This window comes from Cherax quadricarinatus, chromosome 18, assembly GCF_038502225.1.
Source record: "Cherax quadricarinatus isolate ZL_2023a chromosome 18, ASM3850222v1, whole genome shotgun sequence".
In the NCBI taxonomy this organism is placed as follows: Eukaryota; Metazoa; Arthropoda; class Malacostraca; order Decapoda; family Parastacidae; genus Cherax; species Cherax quadricarinatus.
The window spans coordinates 40,616,094-40,641,341 of NC_091309.1; the positions used below are offsets into that span (position 1 = coordinate 40,616,094).

The 25,248-nt window shown below is 38.9% G+C and overlaps 1 protein-coding gene across 4 annotated transcripts in view; it reads left to right on the top strand.

Moving 5' to 3' along the window:
• LOC128689246 (peroxisomal N(1)-acetyl-spermine/spermidine oxidase-like) overlaps positions 1-25,248 on the top strand; it is a 504,316-nt gene that overhangs the window by 317,523 nt on the left and 161,545 nt on the right. For all 4 annotated transcript variants that reach the window (XM_070086437.1, XM_070086436.1, XM_070086438.1 and 1 more), the window contains exon 11: positions 11,126-11,265. In XM_070086437.1, coding sequence (XP_069942538.1) covers positions 11,126-11,265 — 140 coding nt within the window. The remainder of the gene's footprint in view (positions 1-11,125; positions 11,266-25,248) is intronic.

Sequence of the window (25,248 nt, forward strand, 5' to 3'; positions counted from 1 at the left end):
AAGTGTAGCATTAACTGTAGCAAGTAAGTTAAACAATTAGTCATTAGAAAAAGGACAGCACGAAACTGACTCCTTCATTGTTGTTGGAGGTATATAGGGCTACTGACTAACACTGCCGCCTCTGCTGCCACCTTTATCACCACTATGTAAGGCTTATCTTTCAGTGGTCCTTATGCACCCAACAACTAACAACGCATCACCACTTGTGAGATTCTTAATGCCATATTTTATTCATTCTGAAGTATATCATGTTTCTATGTTGTTAATATTGTTTATTATGTCATATTAGATGAATTGTGCTAGATAAATAAGCCGTAGAGCTGATATTAGTGTCATAATGAAGGACTATCTTGTCCTGTCTCCCAACACAATTCCTAACATACACCAGAAACAGACCTCTCTGGAACACTTTTTTGAGCGACAGGGATCCAGTGACTCTCAAGCTGGTCCTAGTGGCATTAACCCTTTCAGGGTCGCCAGGCCCTCTCCAAGACTTGTCAAGGGTCGTCAAATTTAAAAAAAAAAAGTTATTTTTTCTTATGAAAAGATAGAAAATCTTTTCCCAATCATAATGACACCAAAAGTATGAAATTTGATGGAAAACTTATGGAATTAGGCTATCGTGAAGTTAGTGGTCTCGACGATGTTTATGCATCGGCGATTTTGCCCACTTTGAGCCCTATTTTTGGCCAATTCCAGTGTACTAGTCGACAAAAATCATAACTATTTTGCTAGAACTCCATTTTTTCTATCGAATGAGTATAAGAAACCACCCATTTACCAATTTTAATTATCCAATAGAGTGATCAGAATTTAGCAATTTTGCCAATTTCACACAAATTTCAAAAGATGCCAATTTCCAAATAGGGTCCAGAATAAACAAGAAAGACATTCCTGGCACTAAAATAACATTTCCTCTGTTCATTAGTCATGTCCCCACACCCCTCTTACATTCTTTTGCTTTCCACTTAGAATTTTTGTTCTCACAAAAAATAGAAGATTTACTGTTATGCAGACTACTGCATTAGTGTAGAAATGGTATAAATCATATCAGCACACTTGTGAAAGAATATTAGACTCACCAGTTGATGTGTATTGGGCGAGTAGCATAATTTGTTTACTTTTGAACTTTGGCAAAAATTGAAGATTTCTGCTACTTTGAGCTCAATTTCAAGGTACTTTTCATTGTAAAACCAATCAAAATCATCTCAGTTTCTGTAATATGTCTTCCATTCTATAAAATGAGATCAGGAAAACTAGAATGCCATAATAAATACCATAAGAAAATACAGTGCAAAGTCGCTGTTTTAAACAAAAAAACACCGTCAAAGTTTTTTTTTTCTCAACGCACTGTGTGCTGCAGGATTTTTTTTATTTATTTATTTATTTATTTTATTTAGTAATTTGAGCATACATACAGAGGTACAAAAAAAATACAGGTAAGAGCAGCATGCCAAAGCCACTTGTATGCATAGCATTACGGGCTGGCTAAAATTAACTTAAGATTAACTAAGCAATGATGAAATCAGTAATAAAACATTATTGTAAACAGATAACTATAAAGCACAAATGAGTATTACAAAGACAGGTCATATGGTTGCATGCATTGCTGTACATTCAGTCGAATGGAGTATTCTGTTAGGTAGTGTATTTAAAAAATAATAAAGTTAGATTGGGTTTTAGGTTTAACATTTATGTGATATAATTGTGAGAAACATTTAAGATATTCAATTTATAAGGTTCAGTTATTCAGTATTTATTTGGTTTTGGGTGAGTAAGTGATCTTTGAGAAGAGACTTGAATTTATAAACAGGTAGTGTTTCTTTTATATTTACAGGTAATGAATTCCAGATTTTAGGGCCTTTTATGTGCATTGAGTTTTTGCATAGCGTGAGATGGACACGAGGAACATCAAAGAGTGATCTGTGCCTTGTGTTATGGTCATGTGTTCTGTTGAGGTTGGCAAGGAGATGTTTGAGGGGAGGGTTAATATCAGAGTTAAGTGTTCTATGTATGTAATAGGTGCAATAATAAGTATGGATGTTTTGTATGGTGAGTAGGTTGAGTGTTTTGAATATTGGTGGAGTGTGCTGCCTGTAGTGAGAATTTATCATTCTAACTGCAGCCTTTTGTTGGGTAATTAGTGGTCTGAGATGGTTAATTGTTGTTGAGCCCCATGCACAAATTCCATAGGTGAGATAGGGGTAAATAAGAGAGTGATATAGGGCCAGGAGGGCTGACTGTGGAGCATAGTACCGTATCTTCGATAGTATGCCTACAGTCTTGGAAATTTTCTTAGAAATTTGTTGTATATGTGTATGAAATTTGAGTCTATTATCAAGGTGGATTCCTAAGAATTTTCCCTCTGTTAGCTTTGTGATAGGTGATCCATTTATCATTATGTTAAGAGGGACATCTGTAGCTCTGTTACCAAACTGAATGAAGTAGGTTTTGTCAATGTTTAGTGTAAGTTTGTTAGTCCTCATCCAGGTAGATATTTTCTGTAATTCGGTATTTACAGTATTGGCTAGCGTGACTGGGCTCGGGTGAGAGAAGACATATGTAGTGTCATCTGCAAATAGTGTGGGTTTGAGTAATTGCAAAGCATTTGGTAGGTCATTTATGTATAGGAGAAAGAGAAGAGGGCCAAGGACACTTCCCTGTGGGACACCAACTGTAATTGGTTGTGCGGAAGAGTTTGCCCCATTTGCGTACACATATTGGCTTCTGTTGCTGAGGTATGACTTGAGGTAGTTGAGGGAGTGCCCTCTTATACCATAGTGTGACAATTTTATATGGAGCAAGTCATGGTCAACTGTATCAAAAGCTTTACATAAGTCAATGAAGATCCCCAGTGGGACTTCTTTTTTCTCTATTGCAGTGTATGTATGTTCTAGCATGTGTATAATAGCATCATTAGTATTTTTATTAGGCCTGAATCCAAATTGGCAGGGGTTGAGTATGTTTTGGGAGATGAGGTAGGAGTAGATTCATTTATGAATTAATTTTTCGAAGATTTTTGAGAGAGGGTGTAAGTTGGATATAGGCCTATAGTTATTCAACTCTGTTTGGTCTCCACCTTTATGGATCGGGGTGACCCTTGCTATTTTGAGAACTGTAGGGAAGGTGGAGGATTCAATGGATTTGTTAAAGAGTGTTGCAATGATTGGTGATAGCACTTGTGACACTTTTTTGTATATAAAGGGTGGTAAGGTATTTAAATCTCCTGCCTTGTTTTTTGGTGCATTGATAATAAGGGAGACTTCATATGGGTTAGTCAGAGCTAGGAACAGTGTGTTCAGGTAGTTGCCAGTGAGGTAGTCATTTGGTGGGGTATCTGAGCTTGGGATTTTATTGGCAAGGTTTTGTCCTATAGTGGAGAAGAAATCATTGAGTCTGTTTGTTGTTTCTGTTGGTGGGAGTTGGGGTTCATCTGATTTTGCTAATTTCATTTCGCTATTTCGTGATATCTTTTTTGTTCCCAGAATTTCTGATAGGGTTTTCCAGGTCTTTTTTACATAACCTTGTAAGTTGGATAATCTGTTCTCATAATACAATTTTTTTGCGCTTCTTATCAGGCTGGTTAGGATTGACGAGTAACGTTTTGTTTGGTCTCTGGTTATGTGACCCATTCTGTACTGTTTTTCATATCGGTGTTTTGTATTTATGGATTTGAGAATGCTGGGTGTTAGCCAGGGACTGTTCAGTCTCTTAGCTGTCATCTGTTTAGTTTTTTTTAGGGCAGTGCTTGTTATAGAGGTATTGGGTCTTTTTTAGAAAATTATTAATACATTCGTCAATATCTGTATAGATTTCTAGCTTAGTGTGCCAGTCAATGTTTGTTACTGCTGTTGTGAAGTTATTAATGGCTGCCTCATTGTGAAGTCTGAATGTGACTTTAGTAGTGTCTTGGGGTAATTTACCAAGAGTTGTTATGAGGAAAGTAGGGTAGTGGTCTGTGGTATTATCTGTAATTATGCCTGATTTTAAAGGGGATATGGTGTTGGCCCAGATGTGGTCAAGTAGGGAAACACTGGTCTCCGTAACTCTTGTTGGTTTTGTTACTGTTGGTAGCAACATGCAGTTACTCATTGTGTTTGTGAATTCAGTAATGTGTGGGTCCTGGTCTTGCAGGAGATTTATATTGAAGTCACCTGAGAGTAGTAAGTGATCTTTGTTCATGCATGCATCAGTTATCATACTTCCTAGGTTTTGACTAAATTGGCTAATGTTTGACTGTGGAACTCTGTAGATGTTTATCAATGTGAGAGGTTTTTGTAGGTATTTGGATTTGAATTTAGCTATTATATATTCCCCATGTTCATCCCTTGTGCAAGTATTAGTGATACATTCTAGTTGGTCTGAGTAGTATATGGCTGTGCCACCCCCTTGTTGGTCTGGCCTACAGTTGTGTATGGCTGTGTAACCAGGAATGGCATAGACATCTGTAGTATCAGGCTTTAGCCAGGTTTCAGTTAGTGTAGTGATGGACATATTGGCATGCAAGGAATTTAGTAATGCTATGAGGTCATCGTAATGCTTGCTTAAAGATCTGATATTGTAGTTAAAGATAGTTATGTTGTTGTTGGCACTGAGAAGTGCCTTTGATTGTTCTGCAGTGTAGTAATTACAGTAACTGTTTGATTCATTTAAGTCATTAAATAAGAGGTTGGTATCAGGATCAATGCTTGTAATCATAAGATTTGTAGTGAATCAATAGTTAGAATTAAGTATAAAACAAAGTAAATAGTCTAAAGCTAAAAAATAGCACCTGAGTTATTTAACAAATGTAAAAATAATGAGCTAAGGTAGTTTTTTAAAGCTAAAATAAAGGAGACAATATAAAAGGGACTAAAATAATTTGTGGTGAACAAATAAAGTGATGATCAAATAATGGAGCTTGGGAATATGATAGTAGGTAGTACTATAAAGGTAATTCTTTAAAGTTAGAATTATAATATAAAATTATAATATAAAAGGGACTAATATAAGTTGTGGTGAACAATAAAGTGGTAATCAAATAAATGAGCTTTGGAATATAATGGCAAAATTGTGAACTATTACACTTCAGCACCTGAGAATAGCACCTTGATTATTTTAACAATTGTGAATATATGAACTAAGGTAGTTATATAAAGCTAAAATAAAGGAATAAATATATAAGGGACTAAAATTAAGTAATGGTAAACAAAGTTAAATGGACAGATAGTCACTATGAAATAATATTGGTTTAGGAGTAAGATCTGATTTGTAATATTAAATAAGTTGAGCAGTTTATTGCACAATAAAAAGTTAAAAAAAAATGAGGTAGTTGGTACTAGCTAGCAAAAGATAGTTTTGGTACTTGCAAAAAAGAAATTGGAATATACACTAATTGCACACACAATAAAAAGTGACTAAAAAACAAGTAGTGGTAAACAAAATTAAATGGACAGGTAAGAACAATGAATAATATTAATTTGGAGTAAGATTTGACTTGTAACTTAAAATTATGAGCAATTAATAGCAGTAAGAAAGAAGTATAAAGTATTGGAGGTAGTTGGCATTAGCTAGTGATGAAAAAATAATAAAAATAATAATGCACAATATAATAGTAACGTACACTATATGCACCACACGTATATATGTATTAAGGGCACTTATCTAATCTGTTACAGAAATGTCCACTTTTCTAAGGAAGGTAGAGAAATCATGTTCATTTGAGATAGTATATTGTTGTCCTGTTAATGTTTTCCTTACTAGTATTTTCCCATCTCGCGTGAAACACTGATGTATTTTGTTTTCCTGTTTAAGTTTTCTCAGCCTGAACAGAAGGTTTTGACGTTTACTTGTTAGACACTCATTTATGTACACTCCATTTTTCATTGTAATTGCTGATTTAATTAGGTCCTTTCTTTTATTGTATGAATGAAGTCTGATCATTATACTGTGTTTACTTCCTGGTTTTCCTAGCAAATGTGTTTCTTTGATTTCATTGTTTTGCACGATGACTTGTACGTGGTCCTGTATTATCCTGACAGCAGTTTCTTTGCACTATGCTTGAGTTATGTCACTAGGAATGTGTGGACTGTTTATTATAACTGCATCGGACAATTTGTCTTGTTCAGTTTTGTCGTCTTGGAAATCAAGGTATTCATTTAGTCGAGTGTGCATGTTCTGATTCCAGTCCTTGATTGCTTCTTCAACCTTCATATTTATTGTTGTTATTTGTTCAGTGTGACTGGCTATAGCTGCTTTCAGAGTATTTTCTGTGTCAACACTTCCCGATGTAATCTCTTCAAGGTTTTGGATCTTGTACTCGAGGTTGGTTATCTTGGATTCTCGTCTCTCAAGTGTTGCTTTGATATCTTTGATTTCGTTTTCTAGAGCAACGATGTAGTCCTTGATATTGTCAGGAATAATCATACCTGAGTTATCATGGGTGAATCCTTTGAAGGGAGTGGAGTTGGAGGGGGAGTCAGCCATGTTTGTTGTTCCCTGGGTGGCGGCAGTGAGGGGGGGGGTTGATGATACACCGACGTCCTGCTGGGTAGACAAGTTGAGTTCTAGGGTCCTTGCTGTTATTCTTTCATTACTGATGTTGTTTTTTCTGCGATATCCTTTCATAGTATCACTGAAGTAGATACTGTGTAGCAATGGAGAAGGCTTGTTTTCTCGGAGCTTGGGTTAAGTGGTTGTCTGGCAGCGGAGGCAGTGTTTGGGTTAGCACGGCTGTCTTCCTTAGATCTTCTAATTTTGTCAAGATTTGGGTTACATTCTTAGTATTCTTGGGTCATTTTGTGGTCTACGTGGGTTCATGTAGTTGAACTTTCACTTAGGCCATCACAAGTTTTGATGAGCGATGTTTTTTTGAGGAAGAAGAGCTGGTAGGATGCCGCTGCTGCCGCCGCTGCCACTGCATTCTTTCATATGTAGGCCTACCAGCTTTCTCTCACTAGATTTGAGGGCGCTAGAATTTAGGCATACTAGTACGTCAAAAACCCTGGTGCATAAGCCGTACTAGTATGTCCGAAACCCTGAAAGGGTTAAAAAACAAAGGAGGGAAGTAACCCAGGATAAGGACTTGGTACGCTTGGTACCCTTCCAAACACATGTAAACTCCTCCATCCTCTCCCCTCCCGTCTTCCATACATCACCATGTCTTCAATAAAGGTAAGTGTAATGTTATTATTGTTTTATTCTTCATTTATCATTGTTTTCTGTGTAGGTAAATGTATATTTCATGTAGAAAACATTTTTTTAATACTTTTGGGTGTCAGAAACTAATTAATTGGATTTCTATTATTTCTTATGGGGAAAATTAATTCGGAATAAGTCAGATTCGGGATAAGTCACTCTCTCTTGAACAGATTAATTTTGTAATCCGGGGGTCCACTGTATTCACTTTTAACTTCCTTCTTTTACATACCCTACCAAACTCAACGCACCTCTTGCCAACACCCAAGCATTCACTTCTCTTACTACTCCATCTATAAATATATTGAACAACCATGGTGACATCACACATCCCTCTCTAAAGCCTACTTTTACTGGGAAATAATCTCCCTCTCGCCTACATACTCTAACCTGAGCCTCACTATCCTCATAACAACTTTTCACCGCTTTCAATAATCTACCTCCTATTCCATACATTTGCAACATCTGCCACATTGCCCCCTTATCCATCCTATCATACGCCTTTCCCAAATCCTTAAATGCCACAAAAACCTCTTTACCCTTATCTAAATACTGTTCACCAATGTGTTTTGCTGCAAACACTTGGTCTAAACACCTTTCCTAAAGCTTCCTTGCTCATCTGCTATCCTGCTTTCTGTCTTTCTCATAATTCTTTCAATAATAACTCTACCATACACTTTACCAGGTATACCCAACAGACTTATTCCCCTATAATTTGTACATTCTCTTTTGTCCCCTTTGCCTTTATACAAAGGAACTATGCATGCTCTCTGCCAGTCCCTAGGTACCTTACCCTCTTCCATACATTTATTAAATAAAAACACTAACCACTCCAAAACTGTATCCCCACCTGCTTTTAACATTTCTATCTTTATCCCATCAATCCCAGCTGTTTTACTCCCTTTCATTCTACTCACTGCCCCATGCACTTCCCCCACACTCACAGCTGGTTCTTCCTCACTCCTATAAGATGTTATTCCTCCTTGCCCTATACACGAAATCACAGTTTTCCTATCTTCATCAACATTTAACAGTTCCTCAAAATATTCCCTCCATCTTCCTGATGCCTCTAACTCTCCATTTAATAACTCTTCTCTCGTATTTTTAACTAACAAATCCATTCTTTCCCTAGGCTTTCTCAACTTATTGATCTCACTCCAAAACTTTTCAGCAAAATTTATTGATAACATCTCACCCACTTTCTCATTTGCTCTCTTTTTACATTGCTTCACCACTCTTTTAACCTCTCTTTTTTCTCTCCATATACTCCTCCCTCCTTGCATCACTTCTACTTTGTAAAACCTCTCATTTGCTAACTTTTTCTCTCTTAGTACTCTGTTTACATCATCATTTCACCAATCACTCTTCTTCCCTTTCACACCCACTTAACTGTAACCACAAACTTCTGCTATATTCTTAAGCTTACCCCATACATCTTCTACCCCATAGCTTGTATTCTCACTAGCCCATCTGACCTCCAACAGTTGTTTATATCTTACCCTAACTGCCTCCTCCTTTAGTTTATAAACCTTCACTTCTCTCTTACCCTTCTATAAACCATATACAGGATAATTTTGCAGTCACTGGATTGTTTGAAAATTTTATACAGTGCCCAGTTGCAACCTTAAAGGAATATCTCTCTTTGTCCTAAATAATGGTTGAAAAATTACAATCAGTCTCTTTACAAATTTACTTTCAGCTCTCATTGTTGCAGACTTGTCACTACCTGAGTGAAACATTTTATCATATTTACTTACACCAGAGACAGCTTTTCTACACTCCGAGTGAAGACCCATAGCAATGGAGGTGTGCCAAGGTCCTTAGCACTGGCAGCCCATTTTTCCTGGAGCTCATCTTCGAAGGCATGATGATTATGAATACAATAGCACTCTCACTCCATTACAGAAATGTTCTTGCTCCAGTTCCTGTTTCAGTCTTTATTTAACAACCTGTGACTGGCTGAGGTCACACCTCAGCTGGTCATATGTTGATTATATATTTATTGTCAGATCCTCTGGATATTTGTTCTCCCAGATTAGAAAAAGGTTGTGAGAGATCCTTTTTCTAATTTTGTTCAAGGTTCCTGACATACAGTGGAACTTCGGTTTTCATATGCCCCAGTTTTCGTAGGATTTGGTTTTCGATGACTGTTTCCGTCAAAATTTTGTTCCAGTTTTCATACAACACCTCGGTTTTCGTAGAGTTGACGGTGGTCTGTACCGAATGCGTCCGCCTGCCCGCCCACATCACTTGGCCACTCAAGCGCCGACTGACTCAGTCTGCCTTTGTTTATCATTGAGTGAGCATCACCCTGCACCTGTTGTGGAATCTATTGTGTCTTTGTGGGAAGTCCATGGGGTTGGATGTGAGTGGCCAGGATGTGGAAGAGTTGGTGGATGACCACATGGAAGAAATAACCACTGAAGAGCTGTCACAACTTCAACTGGAACAGTAACAGATTGCAGCTGAGGAAATTGCTTCAGAGGAGGAGGAAGAGAGAGGGGAGAATGTGCCTTCTTCACTGATTAAGGACATGTATGCAAAGTGGAGTGAATTGCAAAGTTTTTTGGAGAAATATCACCCTAACAAAGCTGTTGCAAGCCTGTGTCTGCAACATGTTCAATGACATTGCCTTGTCCCATTTTAGGCAAATCTTTAAAGAGACACCAGAAACAGACCTCTCTGGACAGATTTACTGTGTGACAGGGGTACAGTGACTCTCAAGCTGGTCCTAGGGCCAGTAAAAGACAAAGAAGGGAAGTAACTCTGGATAGGGCCTTGATACCTGAAGTCCTTATGGAAGGGGATTCCCCATTCAGACAATAACCTCTCCTCCCTCTCCCCTCCTTGCTGTCTTCCATACGCCAACAAGTCTTCAATAAAGGTAAAAGTGTCATTTATATTTATTTCTCATTGTTTTCTGTATGTAAAACTATAGTTATTCTCTATAAAATGTATATTTTGTTAATATTTTTGGGTGTCTGGAATGGATCAATTGGATTTACATTATTTCCTATGGGAAATATTGCTTCAGTTTTCCTACAATTCGGTTTTCATTAGATTTTCTGGAACGAATTAATCACGAAAATCTAGGTTCCACTGTATTGTAATTAACAGAATAGAGGAAATCAGCTCTAATATACATTATTTAGGTATGCATACTGGTCAGAGAGCCTGACGTAAGTCTGAGTCATCGGTAAACGAGTACATTGCTAAGTGAGGAGAGAATGTAATACGCATCTTTATTTCTACAAGTACGTACATGTACGTACAAGGTATACAGGCCTATCCGACATCGGTGACTTTCACATAAATCTGAAACAGTATAATCAGTTCAAATGTATAACTACTGTATGGCTCATAAGAAATAAAAATTAATTATAATTAAATATTTGTTTTAATTTGTTTTATAGATTTTCATGGTGCTGCTAGTTTTTAATTTTGCCTTAGATATTTTTATGCATGTTTTGTATTTATTTTTCTTGCAGACAGTGCTGAATGACCTACCAGGTTAAAATGTTTTTCATATCTCAAACTTCCTTCTTTTCTTCCATTTGCCAGTTTTATATCAGTGCTCACTTATTTGTCTCACACTTCACAGATATTTGTACCAGGCTTTTTTTTGACGAGTCTATTGCAGGTGAAGTCTCCATATCCGAGGCTGTTTGAGTCTTGTGGGATAATAATAATAAAAAATACATTTCTTTTCTGCAGTATACAGGTAATATAGTTTACATAAAATATAATATTGTTAGGCACATAAGAAAGCATTTCAGATAGCTTCCTTGTAGTGAAACAAGCAGATCTCTCTTAACAGTATCAGGCTTTCAGTTTAATTTGTTGTAGAGTATAATGTTTGCAAATTTCCTGAGGTTGTAGCAGTAGTATTACCTTTGTATTAAGGGATGTGAGATTATTTCTCCTAATGTTGATATCTTTTAACCAACAGTGTGCCAGCATATGTAAGTGTCCAACCAAGCCTTGTACGCAAAAGATATAACGTCATCATTGTTGGTGCTGGAGCTGCAGGTATTGGAGCAGCGAGGGAACTTAAAGCACAAAACATTAACTCTATTCTTATTCTCGAAGGTTAGTGACTGATGAGTATACCTATATTTTATAAAGGGCTTAATAATGCTGCCAATCATCACAAGTTGATATCCCTTTAAAGCTTGGTAGAATTTGCAATCACAATATACCTAATACACTAGCAAATAAACCCAGTCAGTTACCTGTTTACCTTATGTGAACTATTAACCATGCAGGACTCAACAGCTGGTATAGCATGATGAAGAACAAGTGACACAGTAGGTGATATATGCAGTTGTTCATGAAACTTCCCCACAAGTAGTTTATTATACTTCAGAATGTTTTATTTTGTAATAAGGTTCCATGAATCAGTTCAACAAATACTTCTACCAGTACTGATGTTATGTAGGATACAATTGAAGACCTTAAGAAGGAAACTTTAATGCAAAGCACTGCAACAGGAAACTGTACCTGGAACATGGGGAATTTTAGACAGTCAGAGTGTTAGATGGGTTATGAGCTCTGAGCAATCAGCATACAAACAATTTTGAGGAACACATTAATGTCATAAGTCAGGAACCTACTGTAAAGTAATAAAAAAAATTGTTGGTAAAATTTAGTGGTATTGAAAGTCTCCCTATTTACCCTGGATGATCTTCACTTCACATAATGCTATTTTACATTATACATTGTACTTTGATTTTCAGAAATATAACCTGTACATTATGAAAGCATTTAACTGTACTTTGAGTATGCTTTAATACATAGATTAAATCTCTATGCATATAAAGAACCAGAAATGGTCCCTGCTCTTCCATTCATGATTGAGTTACTGTGATCATTAACCCTTTCAGAGTCGAGAGGCCCTCTCCTAAACTTGTTCTCAGGGTCAAAAAATTTTCGGAAAAAAAAATTATTTTTTCTTATGAAGAGATAGAGAATCTTTTCCTGATCACAATGACACCAAAAGTGTGAAATTTGATGGAAAACTTATGGAATTATGCTCTCACGAAGTTAGTGGTCTCGACGATGTTTACGCATCGGCGATTTTGCCCACTTTGAGCCCTATTTTCGGCCAATTCCAGTGTACTAGTCGACAAAAATCATAACTATTTCGCTAGAACTCCATTCTTTCTATGGAAAGAGTACAGGAAACCACCCATTTACCGATTTCAACTATCCAAAAAAGTGGTCAGAAATTAGCAATTTTGCCAATTTCACACAAATTTCAAAAGATGCCAATTTCCAAATAGGGTCCAGAATAAACAAGAAAGATTCCTGGCACTAAAATAACATTTCCTCTGTTCATTAGTCATGTCCCCATGCCCCTCTTACATTTCTTTTGCTTTCCACTTTGAATTATTATTCTTACAAAAAATAGAAGATTTACTGTTATGCAGACTGCTGCATTAGTGTAGAAATGGTATAAATAATATCAGCGCACTTGTGAAAGAATATTAGATGCACCAGTTGACATGTATTGGATGCGTGGCATGATTTGTTTACTTTTGAACTTTGGCAAAAATCGAACATTTCTGCTACTTTGAGCTCAATTTCAAGGTACTTTTCATTGTGAAACCAATCAAAATCGTCTCAATTTCTGTAATATGCCTTCCATTCTAATAAATGAGGCCAGGAAAACTAGAATACAACCATAAATACCATACGAAAATACGGTGCAAAGTCGCCATTTTAAACCAAAAAACTCGGTCAAAGTTTTTTTTTTCATTATGCACTGTGTGCTGCAGGATTTTTTTTTATACCATGCACACTGACCACATAGACCCATTCTTTCATATGTAGGCTTACCAGCTTTCTCTTGCTAGATTTGAAGGGGCTAGAATTTAGGCGTACTAGTATGTCAATAGCCCTGGTGCGTAAGCCGTACTTGTACGTCGGAAACCCTGAAAGGGTAAATACTGACCTTGCCAGCCCTAGACTATTAGCAAAGCATCAAACATGGTATCCTGACCTAATGTATTGTTTTGATCATGGCATGTTATGGCTCATGCTAGGTGGCTCATAACTCAGTGGTAGCACCAGATGACCCAGGTTCAGTCCCAGCTTATTGGAGACATTGGACATGCCTCCTTACACTTGTTGCCCTTGTTCACCTCTCACTCGATAGGTATCTGGGAGTTCGTCACAACCTGTGGTTAGTAATATACTTATGGGAAATTATGGGGATGAGGTTCACAGGCACATTCCTGAAATATTTCATCCACATAATTTAGGAGGGGAGGGCACAACTAGGTAACAATTTATTGAATTTACTAATGTTAGTTGTACCTCAGAGGTAGGTGGGATTTTAGAGACACTAGGCTGCACCATGCCTCTCCTTTGAGACCCACACACACACTTTCCCACTCACAAGTATAGTCTGGCCTATAAATTAGATAGATCAAATTTAATACCAGTAATGCTGGTAAATTATAAGATAGTAAGTGGACTGTATGATGGGTCTGTGACTTGAAAGGATGGGAAAGGGGGGAGGTGTCTGTTAAGTCCACCACTGGGGGGAGGGTCTTTTGAGTCCACCACTGGGGAGGTTTGTTGAGTCCACCACTGGGGGGAGGTGTCTGTTAAGTCCACCACTGGGGGGAGGTGTCTGTTGATTCCACCACTGGGGGGGTCTGTTGAGTCCACCACTGGGGGGGTCTGTTGAGTCCACCACTGGGGGGGTCTGTTGAGTCCACCACTGGGGGGTCTGTTGAATCCACCACTGGGGAGGTCTGTTGAGTCCACCACTGAGGAGGTCTGTTGAGTCCACCACTGGGGAGGTCTGTTGAGTTCACCACTGAGGGGGTCTGTTGAGTCCACCACTGGGGGAGGGTCTGTTGAGTCCACTGGGGAGGTCTGTTGAGTCCACCACTGGGGAGGTCTGTTGAGTCCACCACTGGGGGGAGGGTCTGTTGAGTCCACCACTGAGGGGGTCTGTTGAGTCCACCACTGGGGGGTCTGTTGAGTCCACCTCTGAGGGGGGTCTGTTGAGTCCACCACTGGAGGAGGGTCTGTTGAGTCCACTAGGGGGTCTGTTGAGTCCACCACTGGGGAGGTCTGTTGAGTCTACCACTGAGGGGGTCTGTTGAGTCCACCACTGGGGGGAGGGTCTGTTGAGTCCACCACTGAGGGGGGTCTGTTGAGTCCACCACTGGGGGCAGGTCTGTTGAGTCCACCACTGGGGGAGGGTCTGTTGAGTCCACCACTGAGGGAGGGTCTGTTGAGTCCACCACTGGGGGGTCTGTTGAGTCCACCACTGGTAAATGATGATATATGCTTATTATTCAAAAAAGTTAAAGAATGTAACTTGAGCACTCACCATAGATAGATTTTGCTCTTCGTAAGTCATTTGTAGAGCAGTTCCTAATGTGTACCTAACAGTTAGAACCTAAACTGGCCAATCAATAATTCTAGTAGCTAGGTAACAAGGGGGTACTTCCCTGGGTGAGCTGTGATGACTTCTCATTTCATTGATACAAAAAAAGTATCCAAAATGGTGGGGATCCTCTCCAAGATACGATATTATGTGCCGCAAACTGCCCTTCTCACACTATATCACTCACTCATTTATCCATACCTCACCTATGCTATTTGTGCTTGGGGATCAACTGCAGCAACACACCTAAAGCCAATAATAACCCAACAAAATGCTACAGTAAGAATAATCACTAAATCCCATCCCTGGCAACACCCCATCCCCCCACTCTTCATAGATCTAAACTTACTCCCTGTTCAGAACATCCACACTTACTACTGTGCAATCTACATGTATATCTACAGGACCTTAAATTCCAATATTAACCTTGACCTAAAATGCTTTCTTGATAGTTGTGACAGGATCCACAGGCATAATACAGACACAAACATCTCTATGACATTCCCCGTGTCCGACTAAACCTTTACAAATCTGGAATTTGTATTAGTAATTAGTATTTTAAAACATGTAAACCACACAATATCCAAAATCTGTAAACCCCACATTGTAATCCTTATAGAGAATAAACTTGATTGATTGAAGTTTCCCAATGCCGTCTTATTATGATGGCTTCAATGGCAAATACCTCCACACTCCATCACACGAAGCTTGCAGTTGCCTTGAACCATTAGTGAGGCCTTCCCACACTATTTTGGCCTCGTAGATGCTCAAATTAATAAAACACTCATTTGTACTACCATTGATTCATTGTCATATTATCAGTGTCTCTTCCCTGCCGGTGTGACAGTTCATTTTGCAATTCCCATTTTTATTTTCAGTCACACCAACAATACATTTTAAATATTACATTATTTAATTTTTTTACGCTAAAACTAGGAAAATTTTAAATTTTTTCCACAGTGCTCTTAGTCTAATTTTAGTCTATAAAATTCAGCAATGTAAAACAAAAATTGGAAAAAAAGAATATATAATGGAGAAACATGCTCAGACGACCATTTGGCAAATCAGCAAGTCTAGACCGGTTGGTTCTGTAAATCCTGATATTGCTAAACTGCCACAGGTTTGATTGGGCTCCTAATTATACAAGGTTACTTGAGATGATGCTGGATACAGCAGCATACTGCCAACACTATTGAAGGATAGACAGGTGCAAAGTAAGTTTTTTATTGTGACAACATTTTGCTCTATGACATGATCAAGTATTGCATGGACTAAAGTTTTCACAGTACAAGCTTACTCTGAGCCAATTTTTTCTTTATTGGGATATTACGTTTGATTTTTCGTATGAGTATGATTACAGTGGTCAGGAATTTTCTGGCTAACGGGGAAAGAAACTTAAGTCATTCCCTAACTTAGGATGCAATACCCAGGGCTCAGGGCTTGTATGGGAGATCCTCTATTGCATCAACTCTGATGTATCTATATAGCAGTTTGGTTGTCTAAAATTCCTGTTGTCACAAACTGATAGTTTTTCTTGCTGCAGTGCTTTGCACTTTAGTTTCCTTCCATGGTCTTCAACTACATCCTATATAATACAGTTCCGCCATCACAAATCCGGCAATAAGTTATTTGGTTCCTTCACTTATTCGGCACTAATTTTGGCTAGCATAATTTCAAATTTCCAGGGTTGCCACACCAACCTGCTGGTACTGTTTGGTGGCGCTACTTGCTGCATAAGTCATTCCAATTTCTTTTTCCCCATTTATTGTTTTAACCTGCTTACTTTTAGTGCTAGCCATGGTTCCAATAAATAAAAGAAATGCTTCTCATTATGTAAAGCACCTATACAGTATATTATCCATTAAAGATAAGGTGGCTTTGAAGCCACTGTTGGTTGCCATGAGCTCAGTCTCATGAAGCAGGTGAATATTTTTTATTTATTTATTTTTATTTATTAACAATTTGAGCACACATACAGAGGTACAAAAAAATACAGATAAGAGCAGCATGCCAAAGCCACTTATACTATGCATAGCATTACGGGCTGGCTTAAAATTAACTTAAGATTAACTAAGCAATGATGAAATCAGTGATAAAACATTAATGTAAACAGATTACTATAAAGCACAAGTGAGTATTACAAAGACAGGTCATATGGTTGCATGCATTGTTGTACATTCAGTCGTATGGAGTATTCTGTTAGGTAGTGTATTTAAAAAATAATAAAGTTAGATTGGGTTTTAGGTTTAACATTTATGTGATATAATTGTGAGAAACATTTAAGATATACAATTTATAAGGTTCAGTTATTCAGTATTTATTTGGTTTTGGGTGAGTAAGTGATCTTTGAGAAGAGACTTGAATTTATAAACAGGTAGTGTTTCTTTTATATTTACAGGTAATGAATTCCAGATTTTAGGGCCTTTTATGTGCATTGAGTTTTTGCATAGTGTGAGATGGACACGAGGAACATCAAAGAGTGATCTGTGCCTTGTGTTATGGTCATGTGTTCTGTTGAGGTTGGCAAGGAGATGTTTGAGGGGAGGGTTAATATCAGAGTTAAGTGTTCTATGTATGTAATAGGTGCAGTAATAAGTATGGATGTTTTGTATGGTGAGTAGGTTTAGTGTATTGAATATTGGTGGAGTGTGCTGCCTGTAGTGAGAATTTGTTATCATTCTGACTGCAGCCTTTTGTTGGGGAATTAGTGGTCTGAGATGGTTAATTGTTGTTGAGCCCCATGCACAAATTCCATAGGTGAGATAGGGGTAAATAAGAGAGTGATATAGGGCCAGGAGGGCTGACTGTGGAGCATAGTACCGTATCTTCGATAGTATGCCTACAGTCTTGGAAATTTTCTTTGAAATTTGTTGTATATGTGTATGAAATTTGAGTCTATTATCAAGGTGGATTCCTAAGAATTTTCCCTCTGTTAGCTTTGTGATAGGTGATCCGTTTATCATTATGTTAAGAGGGACATCTGTAGCTCTGTTACCAAACTGAATGAAGTAGGTTTTGTCAATGTTGAGAGTAAGTTTGTTAGTCCTCATCCAGGTAGATATTTTCTGTAATTCGGTATTTACAGTATTGGCTAGCGTGACTGGGCTCGGGTGGGAGAAGACGTATGTAGTGTCATCTGCAAATAGTGTGGGTTTGAGTAATTGCGAAGCATTTGGTAGGTCATTTATGTATAGGAGAAAGAGAAGAGGGCCAAGGACACTTCCCTGTGGGACACCAACTGTAATTGGTTGTGCAGAAGAGTTTGCCCCATTTGCGTACACATATTGGCTTCTGTTGCTGAGGTATGACTTGAGGTAGTTGAGGGAGTGCCCTCTTATACCATAGTGTGACAATTTTACGTGGAGCAAGTCATGGTCAACTGTATCAAAAGCTTTACGTAAGTCAATGAAGATCCCCAGTGGGACTTCTTTTTTCTCTATTGCAGTGTATATATGTTCTAGCATGTGTATAATAGCATCATTAGTATTTTTATTAGGCCTGAATCCAAATTGGCAGGGGTTGAGTATGTTTTGGGAGATAAGGTAGGAGTAGATTCGTTTATGAATTAATTTTTCGAAGATTTTTGAGAGAGGGTGTAAGTTGGATATTGGCCTATAGTTATTCAACTCTGTTTGATCTCCTCCTTTGTGCATCAGGGTGACCCTTGCTATTTTGAGTACTGTAGGGAAGGTGGAGGATTCAATGGATTTGTTAAAGAGTGTTGCAATGATTGGTGATAGCACTTGTGACACTTTTTTGTATATAAAGGGTGGTAAGGTATTTAAATCTCCTGCCTTGTTTTTTAGTGCATTGATAATAAGGGAGACTTCGTATGGGTTAGTCGGAGCTAGGAACAGTGTGTTCGGGTAGTTGCCGGTGAGGTAGTCATTTGGTGGGGTATCTGAGCTTGGGATTTTATTGGCAAGGTTTTGTCCTATAGTGGAGAAGAAATCATTGAGTCTGTTTGCTGTTTCTGTTGGTGGGAGTTGGGGTTCATCTGATTTTGCTAATTTTATTTTGCTATTTCGTGATATCTTTTTTGTTCCCAGAATTTCTGATAGGGTTTTCCAGGTCTTTTTTATATCACCTCATAAGTTGGATAATCTGTTCTCATAATACAATTTTTTTGCCCTTCTTAGGCTGGTTAGGATTGACGAGTAACGTTTTGTTTGGTCTCTGGTTATGTGACCCATTCTGTACTGTTTTTCATATTGGTGTTTTGTATTTATGGATTTGAGAATGCTGGGTGTTAGCCAGGGACTGTTCAGTCTCTTAGCTGTCATCTGTTTAGTTTTTTAGGGCAGTGCTTGTTATAGAGGTATTGGGTGCTTTATTACAGTACAGTGGACCCCTGCATAGCGACCTTAATCCGTGCAAGAGGGCTGGCTGTTATGCGAAATGTTCGCTATGTGAATGAATTTTCCCCATAAGAAATAATGGAAATCAAATTAATCCGTGCAAGACACCCAAAAGTTTGAAAAAAAAAATTTTACCACATGAAATATACATTTTCCTACACACAAAGAGAAGGATACATGCACAATAGTAGAGTAGTACATGCACAATATATATTGTGCATGTACTAGTCTACTAAATGAAGAATAAATGACACTTACCTTTATTGAAGATGCAGCAATGACTGATGAGACACTGTGTCCTGGGAGTGCCTTTTCCTCCTGAGTACTGTAGGTCCTGTTTGGTATTTTCTTCCAGAACAGGCCTTATCACACTGTGTATGTCACTACGATTCTTAAATCTCTCAAACCAACCTTTGCTGGCTCTAAATTCACCAATATGAGCACTAGTTCCAGGCATTTTCCCTGTTCACCTGGGTGTTAGTCGACTGGTGTGGGTTGCATCCTGGGAGACAAGATTAAGGACCCCAATGGAAATAAGTTAGACAGTCTTCGATGACACTGACTTTTTTGGGCTATCCTGGGTGGCAAATCCTCTGGGGTTAATTGTTTCTTGGTATTCTCAATAAGCCACACCAACAACGGTGCTACAGCAGCAGCAGCAGCAGCTGACGATGTTACAGCAGCAGCAGACGATGCTACAGCAGCAGCAGCAGCAGACGATGCTACAGCAGCAACAGACGATGCTACAGCAGCAGCAGACGATGCTACAGCAGCAACTGACGATGTTACAGCAGCAGCAGACGATGCTACAGCAGCAGCAGCAGCAGACGATGCTACAGCAGCAGCAGCAGCTGACGGTGGTACAGCAGCAACAGACGATGCTACAGCAGCAACAGACGATGCTACAGCAGCAGCAGACGATGCTACAGCAGCAGCAGATGATGCTACAGCAGCAGCAGACGGTACTACAGCAGCAGGAGCAGCTGACAGTGGTACAGCAGCAGCAGCTGACAGTGCAGCAGCAGCTGACGGTGATACAGCAGCAGCAGCAGCTGTACCACCAATAGTAGCGATGGTTGATTGGGGTTTATTATACAACCTGGCCAGCTCGGAGACACGCACTCCACTTTCATACTTATCAATGATCTTTTTCTTCATCTCCATAGTAATTCTCACCCTTATTGCTGTAGGGTTGGCACTAGAAGCTTTCTTGGGGCCCATGGTCACTTATTTTCCAGAAAAAAATCACCAAAAACACTGTAATAATACAAAATGTTCCGATTGTATGCTTGGATGTTACCGCGGAGGCTGGCTGGTAAACAATGCCACCCGCGGAACATGTGAGCGTGGCTCAGGCCGCACATTGGACGCGTCTCGGACGAAGGCCGCTGAGCGGGTTTTTGGGCGCTATGCGGGGCAAAATTTTAGCGATCAAAGCGTCCGCTATGCGGATTGTCCACTATGCAAGGCGTCCGTTATGCGGGGGTCCACTGTATTATGCTAATATCAACACTACAGCTTATTTGCCTATCACAATTGATCTAATATGACATAAGAAACAGTATAAATAACATAAAACATGTTAAATACTCCAGAATGAATAATATTTGGCATAACACTGAGCAGTTCGACAGAGTTATGAAGAGGATATGGTAAACAAATACCATTCTCCTATCCTTGTCTTGGGGCTTATATTAGAGAAAATGGAGTATAGCACAGGGCTAACTATGATATACACTCATACTCCACCATAAACATGAAACAAAAAAGTTATTTTCTCTCTATAGATTATCACACATAGCAGCATATGTGTAGAGAACCTAGGATAACCCCAAAAAAGTCAACGTGGCTTATTTTTAGTACCTGGCTTGGGTTAGCCATATATGATTTGTGGTAAATATTGGATTCCCAGCCAGGGTAGAAACATTAGGCGTGTTTCTTTACACCTATTGTCTATGTTTACCCATCAGTAAATGGGTACCTGGGTGTTAGTCGACTAGTGTGGGTGTTATCCTGGGACACTGACCTAATTTTCTTGAAATACTCAGCATAACAGGTGCCTTTCTATACAGTAGTATGTCACTGATGTCAGCTAGGCCTGTATACCTTGTACATGTACATGTAGTAAATAAAGATATTATTATTATTATTATTATTATTATTATTATTATTATATTATTATTTTCTCAGTTGTTTGTTGGGTTATCTTATTCAAACTTGGTCAGTGTATGATGGAAAGATACTTCTTCACGTACACCAAAAATGAAAGAAATCAAACCATAAATAGCGGAGTTCACTTCTCAGCCATTAGCGGTCGCTTAGCGGTATATTTTTGTATGGTTGTTATGGTTATATTCACATTTTTTCGGTCTCATTTGATAGAATGAAAGATATATTACAGAAATAGATATGATTTTGATTGCTTTCATGATGAAAAGTACCTTGAAATTGCGCTCACAGTAGCGAAAATGTTCTAATCTTTAGCGAAGCTCAAGAGTAAACAAATGACGTCACCGTCCAGTACCTGTCCGCCTGCCAGTCCAAATTCCAGTACGGAGTCAAGAATGGATTGACATTATTTACACAATTATTAAAATAATGCAGTAGTCTGCATAACAGTAAATCTTCTATTTTTTTGTGAATAAAAATTTCAAATGGTAAGCAAGAGTAATATAAGAGGGGCCTATAGCCGTGACTAATGAACAGAGAAAATGTTATTTTAGTGCCAGGAATGTCTGCATTGTTTATTCTGGACCCTATTTTGAAATTGGCATCTGTTGAAATTTGTGTGAAATCAGCCAAATTGCCAATTTCTGACCACTTTATTGGGTAGTTGAAATAAGTGAATGGGCGGTTTCTTGTACTCAGTTGACAGACTAGAAGTAAATAAGTTTATTCAGGTATATACAAATATAGTTACATAGATTATCATACATAGCAGTGTATGTATAGAGAACCTAGGATAACCCAGAAAAGTCAGACAAATGACTTATTTCCAGTACCTGGCTTGGGCTTGCCATATATGATTTTTGGTAAATATTTTTTTTCTTGGTTGTTTGTTGGGCTATCTCATTGAAACTTGAGCAATGTATGATGGAAAGATGCTTCTTAACGTACAACAAAAATAAAAAAGACAGACGATAAATAAGGGAGTTCACTTCTCAGCCATTAGCCGCCTCTTTGCAGTATATTTTCGTATGGTTTTTTGGTTGTATTCTCATTTTTTGGACTCATTTGATAGAATGGAAGATATATTACAGAAATAGACATGATTTTGATTGCTTTCATAACGAAAAGTACTTTGAAATTGAGCTCAAAGTAGCTGAAATGTTCGATTTTTGCCGATGTTCAATGAACTGTGTAAGTCAAGTTGGTTAATTTTTTTAAGTGTATTCTAACCTAACCACTCTGTAATTCGGCAAACTCAGTAATCCAGCACACTACAGGTCCCAATGATGCCAGATTTGTGATGGAGGATCTGTAATAGTACTGGTAGATGTATTTCTTCAGTTGGCTCATGAAACCTTATCACAGAGTACAGCATTATGAAGTATGATAAACTATGTGTGTGGAAGTTCCACGAACACTGTTGCTTGAGTCTTGCATAGCTAATAATTCACAGCAGATAAACACATGACATACTGGGCCCAAAAAATAATAATGAGTTGTCTAGAGTGTATTAGTAGTTCTACCAATATATTGCTATTCCTTTAAGTGGCTTATGGAACCCTTCACTGAAAGTAGTTTTCCATACTTCAAAATGTTTTAATGTACAGTTCTCTGTTGTCTAGTCTTGCTTCAACTTTAGGAGCTGAAATTGTAATGGATTATAATGGTAAGCAGATGACAGACTCGCTCTAGAGGGTAGCAACAGCACTCATGGTATTGTACAATACTTACTGAATTTAAAAGAAATATTAGGAGATACTCTTTAATTCCATGTAAAGTTTTAGTAAACTATTACAGTAGGGCCCCACTTATGTGGCAAGTTGGATTCCAGGCTGCCACCTTAACCTCTTAACTGTCCAAATGTAGATCTATGTTCTTACTGCTAGCGCTCCAAACATAGATCAACGTTTTATTTTTCCTGCCTTCAGATTTGGCATGATAGGCCTGAGTGGCCTAGACATGAGAGAATGGGTCTGTGCACTCAATGTGCACAGTGTGAAAAAAATTGGGGACCCCTCAATACTGCAAGGTAGCACCAGTTAGTTTCACCACCAGCTTGGGTCAACACCATGGCAAATCCTGTGATTCACTCATGCCTCGTCATATTAACATTCTTATTCTTGGAAAGTGATATAGACCCCGAGTTTAGTGGATTTGACACTGATGTGGCCACTAATGATCAAGGAATTAGTGAAAATATTGACAGTAACCCAGATGACCCTCAGCCCACCACCTCTGGGGTGGCCAATGTGGCCACACCAGACCCTCAGCCAAGCACCTTTAGGGTGGCCAGTGTAGCCATACCAGACCCTTGGCCAAGCACCTCTGGGGTGGCCAGTGTTACTAGTCAGAGGCAACTACGCAAGTGGAAATTATCATTTTCCCGCAGTTTTGGTGATGATGGTAGTGAAAGTGATATAAGTGATGATGAGATTGATTTTATGCCCTTAGACGATTCTTCAAGTGATAGTGATGTACATTATTCCCCAATGAAGTGTACCTTTAGGTGGCATCACCTATGTTCAGGCAGAGTGCCATATGCAGTCCCCAAGGGTCATGGGAGGTCACTGATAGTGATACCAATCATGAAGGAGAAAATGTGGGGATGGAGGAAGAGGAGGAGGTGGTGGTGGGTGGCATGGTGCCTGGGCCACATGGCAAGGTGGTCGGGCAGACAAAGGACAGCTTGGCATCCCCTCAACTATGTGCTGCCTCCACTCCTGTCTCTCATCATGCTTCCCCATGTTCCATGCCACAGGTCCACCCTGCACCATCTGACCATGAAAGGAACTGGACAGAAAGTACATTCGTGCCACATCCATTTGATTTTGATGGCAGTAGAAGTGGCATCTTGCCAGAGTCTCCTATCACAAATGAGTCTACAGAGTTAAATTTTTTCCAATCATACTTTGACGAGCCTATAATGAACTTGAATGTCACCCAGACAAACAATTACTACTGCTGTATAATGGACAACACAGAGGTTGCAGAATTGCCACAGCTGCGCAGGTGGAAAGATACAACTGTAGCCGATATGTATTTATTCCTTGGCACTGTCATGCTTATGCCTCATATATATAAGCACAATATAGCACAGTACTGGTCCACAGACTACTTTGTCAGTACTCCTGTCTTCCATGGCCTCCTTCCCTGCAACAGATTCACTCTATTGCTATGAATGTTGCACTTCTCAGACAGGAATTGCCCCAACAGAAATGACCTATGCAAAATCCGGGAAGTGTTTATGTATATGAAGCAGAAATTCAGTGCCTATATTTATCCTTTCAAGAACATTGTTATGGATGAGTCCTTGATTCTGTTCAAGGGATGACTGTCATTCAAACAATATATACCGAGCAAATGTAATTGCTTTGGTATAAAACTTTTTATTTGTGACTGTGAGAGTGGTGTTGTGTTGGATGTCATTGTTTACTCCAGGAGAAACACACTTGATGATGACAGGGGGATATTGGGCATTTCCGGTGATGTTGTTCACAAGATGATAGGGCCATACCTTGGCAAGGGTCATACGTTGTACACAGACAGCTGGTATACAAGCCTTATGCTCACTGATTTCCTCCGTGTGAACAATACTGATATCTGTGGAACAGTGAGGAGAAATAAAACGCTTGCCAAAGTTCACTGGAAGCAGTGCTGAAGGTGCAGTGCAAGTGTCTCATGTTAGTGACATCATGGCACTGATGTAGCGTGACAAACGGGACTTGACGTTGCTGTTAGCCATCCACAGAAACGAGATGGTACAAACAGACAGAGTGAACAGGGACAACAATGAACACATTGTAAAGCCAGCTGTAGCCATCGACTATACGAACAATATGTAACTAGATGACAAGTGTGACATTATGATAGGGTTTGTTGACTGTGTGAGTAGGAGTCGCAAGTGGTACATAAAAGTGTTTTTCCACCTTGTAGACATTGCAGTGCTCAATATCTTCAATATGTATGAAGACTGGAAAATTACTTCATTATGCAGAATTCACCCTGAATGTCATGAAGGAGATAGTAAAAAAGTATGGTACCACACCTGTACCTCCCTGTCAACAGTGACCTGTCCCCCACCACAACCAGTGGGGGAAGTACTAGACCGAATCTTCACTAACTGTCATTACCTGATACCAA